Consider the following 16,827-nt stretch of genomic DNA (forward strand, 5'->3'; position numbering starts at 1 on the left):
GTCGGCTTTCTCCCCCGCCGTTTGCGGGGAATGGAGGGCGGATTTCGCGCACGCCAGATCTACCGCGAAGCGCCCGCGCTTCCGGCATTAGCATCGACGTTTGCTTAACTAAGTGCCTTTCTTACCGAAAGATGCGGCTCTCCCTCATCGAACGTGACCGCATAAGTACCGCGCACCACCGAGGTCCTCGCTTTGATTTCCGAAACGCACGTTCGGCGCGAGGTCGACAATCGGTGGCGCGCGCGAAGTGAGTGTCCTTCAGCTTTCTTAACAGAATCGATGAGCAACGACTCAATATCATCCTCCCGTCTGACACGTCGGACAAGAGAAGAATCGGAATTACGGTGAGACCGCGTATTCGTGAACGTGCATTTGTGTCTCGCATTTCCCTCCCACCCCCCGTTATATAGTAGTCGCACCACACGTAATCTGGCGTGTCGCTAATAGCTCATAACTCACGACGCTTTTTTTTGTGTGTAATATTTTAAATAATTTGAGAGCTGTTACTTACAAGAGGAATCGCTAGTTTTCCTCGATTGGCAGTTTTCTCTCCTCTCGTGAAAAGGCATCGTGAATTATGCGCAACGCTCGCCAGCTGAACACGCTCTACCTCAGTCCATTTACGCGGAATTCCTATTGTGTCCCGTACAAACTGCGGTCGTCCCGCGATCACACGTCTGTTGGGGCGAACGCATGTAGTGACGCGTTCGCGTAGACGTAAGAGGAACGTACCGCGACGGATGTGATCTTCGGCCGTTGGCGCTGTTCTTCGCTTTCGTTTACACCGAGGATATGTACAAAATGATGAGGGACACCAATAGACAACTCGAGGACAGTATCGGCCCCGCGGTCCCGGTCTGCATCGCTTCCGGTCGCTCGCCTGTAATACAAAGACGGTCCTAATTAATGAAGCGCGATGTCTAGGAGCCGAAATCTCATTTTAACATTTCTACATTATAACCCGTAATTGATGCCATTTTTTTTGTTTAAATTATTTTGTACTTATTTCTACATGCCACTGCATAGTAGAAGATATTTCGTATTTATGTTAAAATTTTTAAATTGAATTTTTAACATACCTAAGTGTTAATTTAACATAATGTGATTATGTTGTTTAAATAATTTGTATTAAATTAATATTTAACATTTTTTCCAGTAAAATAATACAATTTATTTATTTACACTACATGAATAAATAACATAAAAATACTGTGATTGTAAGACGTTAATTCTAAGAGAAATGAATAAAATATACGTGTCAAACGTATTATAAATATTAATTTTACTGAAGATATGCTTTTGAATTGTTTTTGAATTATATTGAAGTGTTACATTTTTTTATGTTAATTTTTTACATATTTGTATTACTTTCTATCATATTCAACTTGTGTTAAATTAACATAAAAATTGGGTCGACCGTTTGGGACATACGTATTAAATTTAACACAAATTTTTCAACTGTGCTCTCCTATTCAATACATCATTAATTTAACTAAAACAATAAAATTGAACAATTTAAGTCGTAAAATATTTTAAATTGAACTCAAGTTTAATTTATTATTTATTAAGTAGCATAATTAATACAAACATTGTTTACTTTGATATTGACAATAAGCAATTAAGCCACAAGTTTGACTAGATAAAGTTATGTTTTTAACAACATATTTTGTATAAAAATAATAAATGTTGATACACATATAGAAGTAACAAATAACTTGTTGTTCAAGGAATTGATTTAAATTTAATCCTTTGATAATCATGCAATCACGTGGTCATCAGTGGCCTCAATCTACTTTGGAAATAAATTCAAATCTCCGATTTTTTAATAATAATTTTATTTAATTAATTTTAAAAAAGTTAAAAATAATTTGTTCAAAAAATAAAACCCACTATAGAGAAGAAAAACTATATCAAACATAATATCAAATTAAAACTAATATATATATATAAATATATATATATATATATATATATATATATATATATTCTGTTTAACAATCATAGTTTCATAAAAATTATATTCTTGCTTATATAGACAATGATAATCTTGTTTGTAGATATAATTTAATCTTCTTCAAAGAATTTGATAATTTTAAATTTCAGCAAAACATTACATTTTTATTTCAATGTTATAATAGTCATTTAAAGAGTACAATATGATTGTTACGATAATAATAGTATTAAAAACTTGAAGATATTGTTATTTCCTATCAGATACTTTTATCTTTCAACTCATGAAACTTATTATTGAATAATGAGAATATATTTTCTTGATAAAATTATACAAAATTCTTCATATATAAATATCTATTGAACATTATAATATGTATATGACAATTTATTTTCAAAATAAAAATATTTTATTTTCAAAATAAAGATAATCTTAAAACAAGATTATTCTTTTTTCTGTATAGATGAACAAAAGTAATGTCGGTAAAAATACTCTTGAAGAGAAATCAAAATTACATAGCTGGAGTGTCACTACCGCTGACCTCGCAGACTATCAATTAAGAATTAACGCATCGAGAGAGGAAAAAAAGAAGAGAGATAAAGATGATGAAGGTAATATACCCCTCCATACTTTTTCTCTCGCGAGATCTCGTCTTTCGTCGTGACAGGTGTTGCATTATCTTTTCGACCGGAACTCGGCTAACCGGCTATACATTTTTATTACGTCACTCCTGCTTCTGTGTTACGTGGTAAAACCATTATTACGAAAGGTTCTTCGGGATTTATGCCGCGGGAATAAATAAACCATCCATCAATCTATCAAGTCTCATTCAGCGAATATAATCTACTTCACGCGAACCGGAAGGCAAAAACGGGGAGCTGGGGGAGGGCTGCAAAGCGGCCCGGAGTTCCAGGGCGTGATCTGGATAACGAGAGCTTACCATGCAGCGCGTGCTGGTGCCACCACGGATATTTTCACATGGAAAGTTATTGAAATACTAGTGACGTGTACCGCGCGAGGAAAGTTTCTCCTCGTCGGTGTGACTGCTGAAATTAATTGAATCGCTCGTTCGTTCGCATGCAAACGCGTTCGTTCCGCGTCGCGGAATGCGTCGCAAAACTTTTTAATGAATGTCAACTGCGAGCGATACATTCGGATAAATGATCCTGTTTTCTGGGCTCGCAATTTGCCGGACCGCCGGGCCGTGCGATCGCCACGCCGGGAATGTTGATCGCGACGATTTCGCCATTGTAAAAAGTTTCAAGCGGGAGCTGAAGCCCGGCGTATTAGGCGCGTCCTCTCTATCCGACATTCTATCGGATATCGGTCACTTCGTAAAACGAATCGAAGTACAATTTCCGTTGGCGCGCCTCCCTGCCCCTCTCCTACCTCTGTCCATAATGCCCGCAGAATTTTCCGACTCGGCCCTCGTAAATTTTCCAAGTTTTGCGCCCACGAACTTTCACGTCCGTGTCCGCTCGTCCGTCGGCGTTTCTTACAGCGACGCAGAAAATTTCGGTGGGATTTTTCGACGACCCTTCCCCCGGAACGGCGAAATATACCAGCGAAACTTTCCGAAATTGTTTTCAACGCATTGTAGCTGGAAACTCCGGAGGGATTATTCCGAGGCTAATGGCAAAGTTTTCATAAAGTCGAGGACCTATATATTTCTTTCGATGCGGAATATCGGTCGCGTCTGCAGCCAAGCCAAGCCAAGGCAAGCTCGCCCGCCCGTTCGTTCGTTCTACGCGTGTGCGAATCGAAGAGTAATTTCCGCTCTGTTCAAGCAGTATCAAGCGAGCAGCTGTAAATTTCTGCGAGCTTTTAAGGTGTCGTATTCTACGGACGGATCGGGATTTCGATGCTGAAATTTTAAGAGCGCGTACTTGCGGGGTCATCCCGATTTGGGCCGTCGTGATTTGTATCTTTAACCATTAGCACGTTAATCGATAGCGCTGCAATTGATTCCGAGCCAACATTTTGAGGGAAATGAATTGAATTATTGAGAAAGAGAGGAGAGACGCGATGCGGAAATTATGTAAACACTAAATTATTCTATTTAATGTTACTCATTAATTCCCAATTAATTTCTTTCATGTTTCATATTAAAATGTAGAATATATCTATGTTCGATACAATGTGCAAATTTTAAATTTTTATGTTACATTTAACGCAATTTTTTGCGTTTAATATAAATTTATTTAAAAAATTACAATTTAAAAATTAATAGTCTGTGTAATCAATTAAATTGACTGAATTTTAAGTTATTAAATAGCAAAAGGTTATTGCATGTTGTATAATAATACGTAACAATTATTATTGCTGTATAATATTATATAATATATAATTATTATAATTGTTTTATTTTTAAACAAATAAACATATTTTTCGATAACTAAACATATAAAGTTAAATATATGAAATGTAGTATTGTAAAAAAGCTTCCAAACTCAGAAATAGAGATATAAAATTTTTATTTAAAACAATAAATTTTGTAGTGCGCAATATATTTTTAATAGAGGGTAATACAAAAGTTTATAAATTTCCATGATAGACATTTTGTTTAATTCCATTAGCACAAAATCATGGTTAAATAGTTTCTCTTTATGTTGAAATACATCAGGAACGTTGAGAATGTTCATGATTTAAATAAAATGATATCCTTTTATAACACGTTTCGCAAATGGTCGCTTGTTATACACATGACAATATATGTGATTACAGATATATATTCGAATTATTTTTGCGCTCCATTTCGCAATCCACGTGTTTCACTAAACGAGATAGTGGAGAATTGCTGAATGTGAACTAGTCGCCTAAATCATGGTTCACCAATATTTTACATTTTCACTAAACAACATTTAGTGACAAAAATACAAAATAAAAAAGAAATGGGTAATATAAATAAAAATATAATAAATTACATTGTTTTACAATAACAACATTAAAAAAAAAATCTATGCAACTGATGTTAATTTTTGATCAATTTATGTAGTTGTGACTCAATAATTTTATATTGCATTTTTATATTTTTACAAAAGAAAGTTTATTGTAGAATACACTCATTATAAATACATATTTTTAATTGGGATAGAAATTAAATGGGTATTTTTATAAAATATCCATCAAGTTTTCGTCTTTTAAACCTTCGCAAATTTTATTACAATAAATAATAAAACTGATAAGTGGTAACATTAAAACTGATTAAATAATTGATATAAATAAAATTTTCAGTTGCGCAAAATTAATTGAATCCAATTTTATTTCGACGTCTTTATCATTATTATTATTCATTAATTTATAATTATTTGACCTTTTCTCGAATTAAATTATTAATAAAATAAGTATTGATTAATGATTTTTTAATTATCTTAATTCACAAATTAGATATTTTCAAAGGCGATACGATTATTTAGGAGACCACAGATATGATTTATCTAAACCTTTCGTAGCATGTTGCAAAAAAATTTATAATTAATGAATTTGTTATTGGTGAAAAGTTAAACATTGTATCAATAGGTTCCTGAAACAAACTACAACTTCCAATGTTCATTTGCATATAAATCATTATACTAAATGGAAAAAATAAAAAAGTAATTTAAATAGTACTTAACTCTCCTCTATAAGAATATTCGCAAATCACCGAGCGAAATTTGCCTCCTTCGATGTTGTCGCGTTACGAAAAACAAGCCGCGATAACGAGCATAATTCAACGTCTCCCGCATGCGCTTCATTAATAAATTATACAGGCCGGGTTATTGAAGCATTCGCCAACTCCGCCGGCTCCTTCGTTCGTCGCGGATGACGAAGGGTCTTATTATGCGAAACCAGTGCGCCTCGTACTCGCGTCCCTGTTCACGCGACCGCTATTGCATACGTACATATGTATTTATATGAATACGCGCGCGAACTTGGCGACTGCATAATTGCGAACAGGTTGATAGAGCGGCAAGCCTCGAAAGCGGGGCCGAAAGCTGGGAAGGGATAGCTACGTTGGGCCGAACACGATATGTTCTCCGGCCATCAAGAATACACGAACCGGTACGCGAAGCCCATTTAGAGCGATAAGAATTAAGAGCCATTAAGCGCGATAAAAATGAGGGATAAGAAAGAGAGAAAGGGTTAAGATAAGAAAGTGTGTTGAGAGAACAGATCTTTTCGGCCCGCCGAGATGCCATCACGTTTCGCTACCGTCCGTTCGCCGATTCGATTTCCAGTTCGGATCGCGAACAATGGAGCTACACGCGCGAAATTTCGGGTGCCGCGAAACTTTTCCGATTTACCATCGGTCCTGAGTAGTTTTAACGACCGTAGACGCAGAACGATGTGAGTTTACGAGCCGGCTACGTGAATAGTTAACGTCTGCAAGCTCTTCCGCGCGCGGGACCCGAACAGCGATGGCCAATAAAATAATTTCGCACGCTATAAAGCAGAGTCCGACGACAGCCGGTACGCTTCGGGAATTCATTTCGGGGCGGAAATTGCAGCTTGCGGATTGCCCAGGGCGATTCTGGCGTCTCGAAGCCGACACGATACTTAATTAATCGCACGACGTGGAATTATATTAATTCCACGGAATCTCTTGCGAAAGCAAATGAGAATTTAGTCCCGACAAGCGCATTTTTATTACTCGCTAATTAAAGTTACCTCGAATCCTTTGGTATCAATTTGAGCAGTTTGCCTCACGTGAAAATGCATTGAAACACGAAATCTTCCCATCTTCATTACGAATTGCTTTCCAGCAATGCAATTAAAAGATCCATGCACGTTATTAGCAAATTAAATGTCAAGCTTTTATGCACGATAGTAATCGCAGCGATGAGCCAGTCCGTTGTTTAAATAAATGTCAAAAACCTTTCCCCTTTAGAGGGAAGTTTCCGAATTAATGTGTAAAATGTAAAATTTTTAATTAAGCTACTTTGGTCGCTGAAGAAATCACGAGCACACAGAGCCTTCTGAAAAGGCGCCTGACGCCTCACGGCGCTCGTAAAGCGCTCTCGACGGAGAACAGAGGCCGGTGCGCTCGCAGGAGCAAAGACTCACCATTTAGGACATGAACCCTGATGGACGCCGTATTGGCGTTGCTCGGCTTGCAGCTGTACTCCCCGGAGTCCGAGGGCTGCGCCGTCTGAATGAGAAGCCAGGAGGTGGTGACGTCGCCACCCTTCTCAGTTATCACGGAGACGCCGCCTCTGGGACTGTCGTAGCTCAGGACGTTCTCATTGTAGTACCAGAAGATGTAGGCTGGTGGCTCCGAGCTGAAGCGTATGGCACACGTCAGGTTTATCGTGCTGCCTGCACCGACGTACAACTCGGGGCCGCCCAGTATCGTCGCCGTAGGTACTGCAATAAAGAAGAATTTTCTTTCGCCTCTTTTTCCCCCCGCTCTCCTCCCTCTTCCTCCGTTTTCCCTTCGTTCTTCTTAGGCTCCTGCCTCTCTCTCTTTCCCGAAACCTACTCCTTCTCTCGGTCATCCGTCTCGACTCGGATAAACTCAAAGATCCGTGCGTCATGAAAGCTTTCCGTATGAAAGCCTTGTGAAGATGGCGCTTAACGAACGAGGGAAACGAGGAATCTTTAAAGCCGCCTCGTGATCCGTGAGGAGTAACGAGGTGAAGCTTCTTAACAAACGCAGGTGAACCGGGGTAATTGAAATAATGAGGGTGACGCTGTCAATGTTGCCCGGGATTGAATTCGTAGAGTTCAATCCCGGGATCATCATTAAATTGCGTTTTAATCATCGAACGTATCTTTTTTCGTTAAATTTATCGATTTCGCAGTCTCTAAATATTTTAGTGCGCGAACGGAAACTCGATTGGCGGGTGTCGTGTATATTTTACACATTTGTCCGCGGACGAATAATATCCAATTTTTTACGTTTATTCCGTAGATTTGCTCTTTTTCTCTGTCCTTTCATTAATCATGTATTTACTGATTCAATCTCGCCGTGAACGTAGAAATGAAATTTTTTTCTAAAAAAAAGCTGAACGAGAACACGCGCTCTCCCGGTGTGATATTACGCGGATCGAGGCTGAAACGTGCGCACCGAAGCGCGTTTTGGAAAAATCATTGAATGGTGGAACGCGAGCAACGACGAGAGAAATTAGATTGAATGAAATGTGGGACTTACCAACGACGTTTAAGCGAAACTGATACGACTTGATAGGTATGGTGGAAATCTGACATTCGTAGATCCCCTGGTCTCGCTCCTGCGCCCACTTTATGCAGAGAGTCCACTCGGACCATTCGTTGCTGTGGCCCGTGTTTTGTCTGTGTAGTGCTTGAAATCGCTGATCGCTCGTGTATGTGTATGCCCCCGCCGTCAGGATGTGGATGTCCCTGTGCCTGACCCAGGATACCTTTGCAAACAAAGTTGGCAATAATGGTGATAAATGATAAACCGATAGTCAATACAGGGAGTGTCCAAGCTGTCCTTTATCGACTGCACTACATTTCATTTAATTACGATTGAGTGAGATCTCAATATCCCGTGTACTTCATATGTGACTTTCTATTACCTTCTCTTAAATGGAAGGCGTTATTCGATTCACATTCAATACGATTACAGAAGTTTTTTCAATAATCGAGTATAGATTTTTTTTAGATATTCAAAGACAGAACGTTAAAAAGTTAATAAAAGGGTATTATTTATTATCTCGAAGCAAATCTTTGAGTTGCTTCGAGAAGTAAAAATTTTCCGTGAAAAAATTTTATCTCACACAGTTTCGACCTACTTTACACGAGAAATTATTCTATCCAATAAGCGCTGCAAAGTAAATAGAGTAACTGTCCCAACTACTGCCAGTAGCTCAACTACCTTTGTCAATTGTTGTATTAGAATTACAAATACGAGAGCGTTATATATTGAAAATGTATTAATATTAACCATGTCATATAATCACAAATAAATGCGTGGGAGTATTTAGGATAATGACTAGCAATAGTGGACTCTTAGCTTGTACTTTCGTTTCTCTCTATATTTAAATAAACAATATTCGAGCTTGTTGTTTTATTTTGTGTACATTAAAATTTTTGATCTGAATAATGTTAAAAGAACATGTTTATTATTACACGTTTTAAAAAGTGCAAATTAAGTATGTCAACTGCCATTATGTAATTAAAGCTGAAGTAATTAGAACGGGTAATTACGAATGAAATTTAAAATCTCAAAAGATTAACATTATAAATTTATATGCTGTTTTTAATAAGTGAGTAACAAAAAAATTATCTTTTGTGCAGCTGTATTTCTCTTTGTTTAAAATAACGTTTTAAATTGACTTTCGAGCAACGAATTAACTGTTTTACAAGTGAAATCTTATATAAACGAAATTTTATTTTTTTACGGCGCACGAATTTTACGCCTCGTTTCAAAAAATTCTTTCCGGCAAAAGAGTGACTTAACTTTCGAAAAAATACACTCATCGAAATGGGAGCTTATCTCGATAACCCTTGATAATCATCCGTGTCGGAGTTTTTGCATCATGAAGTGCCCCGTACAGTACGCCTGGCCAAACTTTACCGCGATCCCCGAAACGGAAGGGCTGAACGAGAGGATCCGTCTATTTCCGTGCCCGCGGTACGCCGAAAGCCACCGACCCGTGTCGAAACGTAAGAAAAGTTGCGGAGAAATACAGAAAGTTTTCCGGGGAGAGTTTCGGCGCTTCTCCTCTCTCCGTTGCCAGCGCACGCAAAGCAGTTTCCCCAGGAACTACCGGCGCGCGCGTTCACGCGCGTTACTAGTGTTCGGAGTCTTAGACTTCGGAGAGAGTCTTCGGCGATTTTCCGGGGCAGACTTCGGAACGGGAAATAAAAGGATTCCGCGGAACGCGGAGAGAGCGATCTTCCAGGCGTCTTCTTGCGTTCGAAACCCTCTCGGAATTCTTCAGAAATAATATTATCTTAGAAGCGTCTCTCCCCCAACATTTCAGCCCTTCATATTTTTTTTTCCCTCGCGCGAGAAAACTAACTTTCTCATCTTGAAGACAGGATTAACGAGTCATCGCTGGTGATATTAATCTTTCGGATTGAATTAATCCTAAGCTAATTACATTACGGGTGGCAGACAAATACGAAATTACGGAGACGTACTGATTTGCACTGAAGACCGATGCGTGCAAATTAAAATTTTATTTCTCGTATAGTTTAATCACATTGCAATAATTACATAGTTGAATTATTAAGTGCATGAAAACTCCACCACTTGTCTAAAATTGTAATTTTCATTTTAAATAAAAGGTACAGTGAAAGGATCGGCTTAATCACATCCTCCGTTCTTTCGTGGAAAATACATCGCGATGATAAGTGAATAGGGAAGAGAAATTAAATTTTACTCGTGAAGTAAGTTCGGTCACTTAAAAGTTAAACCGTAAGAAAAGGCACTTCTGTACGCTCTTGTCGAAGCTCGCCGTCCGCTTTAATATTCCCGAGGACTACTACAGAGACTCATTGAGCTTTCAATGAAGTGTACGCATTTCCGTTCCAACAAAGCGAATACTTTTCTTTTCTCTCAATTTTCAGATGTGAGGCACGGCGAGAGAGTCGTAAGAAAACTGCATCCGGAAAAAACTGGAATGCTCTAATAAAAATCACGTACAATAAGATGAAACATTGAGTTTCTCTCTCTCTCTCTCTCTCTCTGGATAACTAATTCTCACGTCTTCGCAATCTCTCTCTCTCTCTCTCTCTCTGGATAACTAATTCTCACGTCTTCGCAATGCTTGTACTTTGATGATAATTTTATTACTGCACTGTATATCTTTCATTATAATGTATCATCTTTGTATTATTTGTATATTTATTGGTATTATATTTTTGTAATTTTTTGTGCAATTCCAATATAGTTCTTTATTGTTCGTATTACAGTTAATATTATGCAAGTAATTCCTTTTTTTTCATTGTACTATCTTTACTGTAACTTTTACTTTAATTTACTAATTTTATTTTTTGTCATATATTATGTTTCTTTGTAAATACCCTTTTTGTTTTATTTATTTATTTATTTTTTCAAAAGATTAAGTGACATTTCTCGTTCTGCAATTTTAAATTTGATGATCATCTAAAAATTATGTTTATCATACATTTTGTTATTCAGCGCATTGATGCGTGCCGAATTAGAGTTTAATCAGAGCAATATACGTAAACATGTGCTTAGATTTTTTATGCATCACGAACCTGTCTTTTTTTGCACATTTCGATCGTGATGCACATACATCGCTAAATCATAACGTCCTAAATCATAACGTCTAAAGGATCGCGCGCGCAAAATAATCGCGTCAAAATAATTTATCGTTATCGTCTGTCAACCATCCATCCCGAAAGCAATCGCGAGGCAATGGGAGCAAAACCGTAACATTGGAATTCGCGGTAAGGGTAAGTTCGGCGCATATTAACGTCGGGGTTTTCGCGCGCGTCCCCAATGTGGGAAATTTCAACCCTTTCCCCCGCCGAAGGGGAAGTCGGTCTTTAGGAGTTGTGGGCGGCTTGGCTGTTCGTCGATATTTTCACAGAGCTCCGACCTCGTACATAAACTGGGCGAGGCCGGTAGTGTGTCGGTTTGGCTCACACAGTGCCCCGTTGCATATGTATACGCGCCGTGCAAACGCCGTTTACATATGTGCACGCCGTTGGCACCACTTAGCGTATTTACTCGGCGAAGTTTACGTCTCTCGCGGTGTCTGGCTAACGGTAGCTATTGCAACGGGAACAAAAGCAGTTTAGCGCTTCCCAACTTATCCATCGGGACGAATGGGGCGACTCGCGGGCGCGCCGGCGCGAGGGAACGGCGAGGGAAACGCTGCATCCGCGTGAAACTGCAAGAAGACGTCGGGCAATGATGAATGTCGAACGTTAAGTGAAACCGACGCGAACGTAACGGGAACCGTGGCAAATGGTTTCTCATATTGCCTGCGAGGTGTGCCGCGCGAATTAGTCGTATGCTTGGAGAAAGCAAAATCGCGAAAACCTTCCACCTTTTTCTTCATTGTAACGATTCATTAAATTATAAATCTTTATAAAAAATCTGAAGTCCCAGTTTAAATACTTTAAAGACGTAATTAAACATTTCCCGGTTCTACTGATTATATTCCGAACAATTCCAAGTATCCTAATCAACCTGAGTTATTAATCTAATGATTCTTAACCATATATAAGCTATTTATATTTAGAAAAATTAATGAAAGAACATATTTTTTTATCACTCTCCGTTTGTTTCAAACAGTGCTTTGCATTTTAATGTTAAATATAAAAAAAGAGTTTGACACGAATTTTAACAAGTACTCCTTGCAAAAGCTTTGGTAATAAAGTAATATTAAAGAGCGAATAAATTAAAAAAGTCTTAAATCTTGAAAGTGTAACCGTTCATTTTTTTATAATAAAATAATTTATTAAAAATACTATAATTTATAAATATAATCACAAAATTAAGAATAATTAGCTTTTGTACTTTGTGTGCTAAAATAGTAACCATTATCGATTAATACCTCTACGAAGTGTTACCGGAGAAGCCAGTAATCATTATGTAAATTTTGCACGGAAATTAAAGTACTATCTTTCGCATTTTTGATAACAACGAAAGAAAGGAGGGCATGTTCGAATTCGTATCGCTTTATCTAATTCATCTTGTTATACATGTATACTTTACTATTTTATTTTTGCAATCGCTTCTTTTTCACGAACCCTTTGTGCTGATTGCTGAGTAGATGGCTATCGATTTTGTTAGTCGATGTTTTTGCTGATATTCATTCAGCGAAATTCCATTGTTTATTTATAGCTTTATTTGCAAAAATAGAATTTCTTTTTTTTTCGTTACACTAACCGCCGCCGACCGTTGCACTACGATGTCAACGCAGTAATTGGAAACACACGCGCGTTGAGAGATGTCTGATGACACACGTCAGAATGCATTTCCAGCTTCGATACGATAGTACTAAAAATGACGCTTTCATTGCCTTCGCAAATCTTATTTAAAATGTCATAATCTTATTTGGAAGCTCGTACACGAGTAAAAGCAGAACTTCATTTATATACCTAGTCGACTAATGCTGAGAATAATTGTCGAGTTAATTTGTTGAAATTTAATTGCAAAGTAAAGTTGTAAAATATTATCTTTGGAACGGTATAACGCAGATGTTTTAATTTAAATACTAAAAGAGGTTAAATGTTCGATGATGTAAAATGTTTAAATAATAAATAAAATAGAGTTTTCCCGCGAAACTTCGAAATTGATGGCGAATATAATTGTTTTATTAATAATACGGATATAAATAATTTGACTGCTTTTTTGATAATAACGCCTTTATTGCTTCATTATTTTGTGGAATATTGTGTTTTCGCTCCTGTAATTTTGCCTCTTTGACTTTTTTAATATGCATATGAGCTGCATTGCGTGGAAATTCGCTGTTTTTCGTCCGATAATCCGATAGCGCTAGCTCACTAATCAGACAGGCGTTTGTATCACGAAATACGATTAAAAGCTCTCCCCTTTTGATATCGCGTTGCATCAAGTGTGTATCGGAATTTAATCTATCAACATTGAATGAAGATAATTTTGGTATTGTACGTTTCCTGAATCATTCGATTGTATGCTTGCCTTCAGTTAAGTATCAAAAATATGAGGTGCAATGTATGTGCAAATATCTGTATGAATTAAATTTATTTATATTTATTTTGAATATATTTAAATATATTTTCTTTCGCGAAAAAAACATTGTTATTACAGAAAACAGATATGATAAAATGTTGCAAGTTATCTAATTGTTTTCAATTTCTATTCTAACAAATTATTAATATTTTTTTTTTTACAAATGTGCAATGTTTCTATTGAAACAGAAAAATATCTTAAATTTAGTTGATATGAATAACATAAAGTCACATTTTTGAACATTGTTTTTAATTATAAATAATTTTATTTAAAATACTGTTTACACTAGAGTACATTTTTTAATTAATGAAATCATAACTTGAAGCATTACTAAAAGCACAACTAAAAGCATTTTTTATTAACAGTATTTTAAAGTGGAGACAACCTAATAACGGAAATATACAACTTTTTATTAATACTTTAGAATACATTTATAGATTTAATACTCTTTCAGAGGACACAATATTTCTGATATAAAGTCATATCTGCAATTATCGATGAGCTGCAGTTAAGTGATATAAATTTTTATTTTTATTTTTTTCGTTATGATAACATCCATACAATAGAATGTATTTGATATTTTATGTAGCTTTACAAAATAAAATCTAGCGGCATTATATTTGGTGACCTACATAAATGTTTACAAAACCGATCTATCACGTCCTGACTATCCATTTTCAAGTTTTGTATTTATTATTGGTGTACAAATATAATGTAAATCTTGCAGAAAAGAAACATCAGAGAAATTCAGAAGAGAAATTGTTTATTACAAACGAGAGAAAGCATTTTTATTATTACTCTTATTATTATTCACACTTTAGTGAGAGAAACGGTTAACAAAACTTCGTTTTCCATTTAATTTCAAGAGAGCTTTACTTCAATAATATTTTAAAAAGTTTTCGATGTAATCACTGAAATTAAAGATCAAAAAAATTTCTGAAAAAAATGTCTCCCGCGGTGGTACACGCGACGTCTCCCGCGTATCCTCATTTAATCAAAGAATGAAATTCTTACTCTGCTTGCTTTTAGCATGACAATAAAATAATTTTTTTATTTCAATATTTCCGTGAAATTGATTCAGAAACGTCTTCAAGAAATAAGAATAATTCATAAAATTTTAAGAATAGAGAGAACTCTGACATATATCTTTAAGACATTAGAGAGACTTAGTAGCACTTGCTTATACTTATTGGCTTTGCAACAAACCGCCTCGGGGAAAACTAAACTTACTCGTAAATTGACTTTCGCGTTGCGATAGCTTAACCAGTAGTACCCGAATAATTAAATTGCTTTGTGAGAAAGCAGAAATGCAGAAAAATTTTCAAGTAAAACCTCGGTCTATTATTAAACACAATTACCACGTAACGCAGCAAAACAACTAGAGTGCAGAGTCAATTTTTTCTTTTGTATATTACTGTGTCCAAAGCTTTTGGAGACATAACAGCGTTTGAATTAAGTTTTCTTTCTTTTTCTCTTTTCTTTCCTTTATCGTTTTAATTCTTCCGTTATAAAAAAAAAAATAAATACAATAAAATAATTTTTCAAAGGTATTTTATTCAACATTTTCATTTATTTGCATTTTATGTTTAATTGATTTGTTCTTGATAAAAGTTTAATGAAACACTACTTCTTTTTTGTCAGATTTTTTTATCTTTGATCTTTAATCTCAATGGTTACATTGAGAACTTTCTAAAATATGGTTGAAGTAAAGCTCATTTGAAGTTAAATGAAAAACGAAGTTTTGTTAACCGTTTCTATCACTGAAGTGTGAATAATTTAATTTAAGTTGAAAGAGCTTTTAATATTTTTCAATCACTTAGAGTTTGAGAACGATTAGCGACTCTTTTTACTAAAGAAAGATTGTAATAGTTGATTTCCAATTCAGTACAAAATTCGTCGATAATTTGTCGAGACAGGTAAATTTGCAAAAAAAAACTTGCAATTTTTTATTTTTGTCAAACATTTCTCTTCTTATCTATCATTTTTCATAACGCGTAGAATCGGTATTTACTGTTGCGAGGATCATTGTTTTGTTATCATTAGAATAAAGCAAATCCTTGCTGGTCTTTACGAAGAAAAATACTGCATTAAAATAAATTGTCGACATATTGTCGACATACGATATCGAAAGCGCATTTTATTTAAAATAATCGAAATGATGAAACTGAATATATTTTAGACGAATCGGCTGTATATTCTGGAAAGATTATATCAATAATTAATCTTTCGCAAGACCGATTAAATCGACCATTTTGTAAATCATCATTTCTCTTAATACAAATCGTAATAGTAATATTATATCTATGATAACGTTGCATTTTCAGTTGTTTCTAATATTAATTAATGTTTGATTGACCCCGCGCAATTCGATTATTTCTTGCAATTCTCCTAAATCCCCTTATAGAGATCGATTTCCTATATTTATAATTGAGAGAGAGAAAGAAAATTTATGGGTGTGTACGCGTTTAATTAATTAAATGTTTTCACGAGCGCAATTTAAACGTATTAACAATCTTGTTGTGTTTCAAGAATATGAGGTAATTAATATCTGTTTAATAATTCCTATTCAACACGCTTATAATCCGAATGAAAAGTCTTGTTTACTCTACGTTATAATTATAAAAAATATCCCAAGAAATATTTTGAAATAGAGGCAAACGCTGCTATTATACAGATAATATCTTTGTTTCGTAATTTATAATTCACAAGGCAATATAATGAAGGCTCTTACGGTCTTGTCGCCTAGATTGCGAACTCGGCACGTGAGGTATGCAGTTTTTCCAATCAGGGCCGTCACGTTGGTGTTCTGCGAGTAGTCGAAGGTGGGTTCCGGTTTCGACTTCGGGCCGGAAGAATGATCCAGCATTTGCTGCCGAGGTCTGGTCTGGATCGCGTGTCTGTCCATGTTATCTATCGTCCGATCTCCTAGACTCAGCGTATCTGTAACAAGAGAGAAATTTGCTGATTGAGTATTCAGAAGTCCTGGTGTACGCCGAATGATTAATGTTACACACCGCGGTCCGCGACAAAAGCGAAAATATAAATTTTACCATTTTATCGTCACACGTTTGTGTACCGTATGTTTGATGAACTCTAAAAGCTACGTTGCACTCGAGACGTAGATTTTATTCGAGCGTCTTTTGTTTCTTAATTGGCTAAAAATTCATTTGACGGACTGATTTCTGATTACTTTTAAGAACTTTAGTTCGTACTGCAGTGTTGAACTATGTTAATTTCT

General features: G+C 36.0%; 1 protein-coding gene across 1 annotated transcript in view; it reads right to left on the reverse strand.

Moving 5' to 3' along the window:
• Window positions 1-16,827, reverse strand: part of LOC105194918 (major royal jelly protein 1) — an 80,587-nt gene that overhangs the window by 37,995 nt on the left and 25,765 nt on the right. The window contains exons 2-4 of the mRNA XM_039448865.1: window positions 16,321-16,529; window positions 8,082-8,310; window positions 6,995-7,294 (exon numbers count right to left, since the gene is read on the reverse strand). Of these exons, the coding sequence (XP_039304799.1) occupies window positions 6,995-7,294; window positions 8,082-8,310; window positions 16,321-16,529 (738 nt within the window). The remainder of the gene's footprint in view (window positions 1-6,994; window positions 7,295-8,081; window positions 8,311-16,320; window positions 16,530-16,827) is intronic.

Source organism: Solenopsis invicta, chromosome 4 (genome assembly GCF_016802725.1).
Source record: "Solenopsis invicta isolate M01_SB chromosome 4, UNIL_Sinv_3.0, whole genome shotgun sequence".
Classification (NCBI taxonomy): domain Eukaryota; kingdom Metazoa; phylum Arthropoda; class Insecta; order Hymenoptera; family Formicidae; genus Solenopsis; species Solenopsis invicta.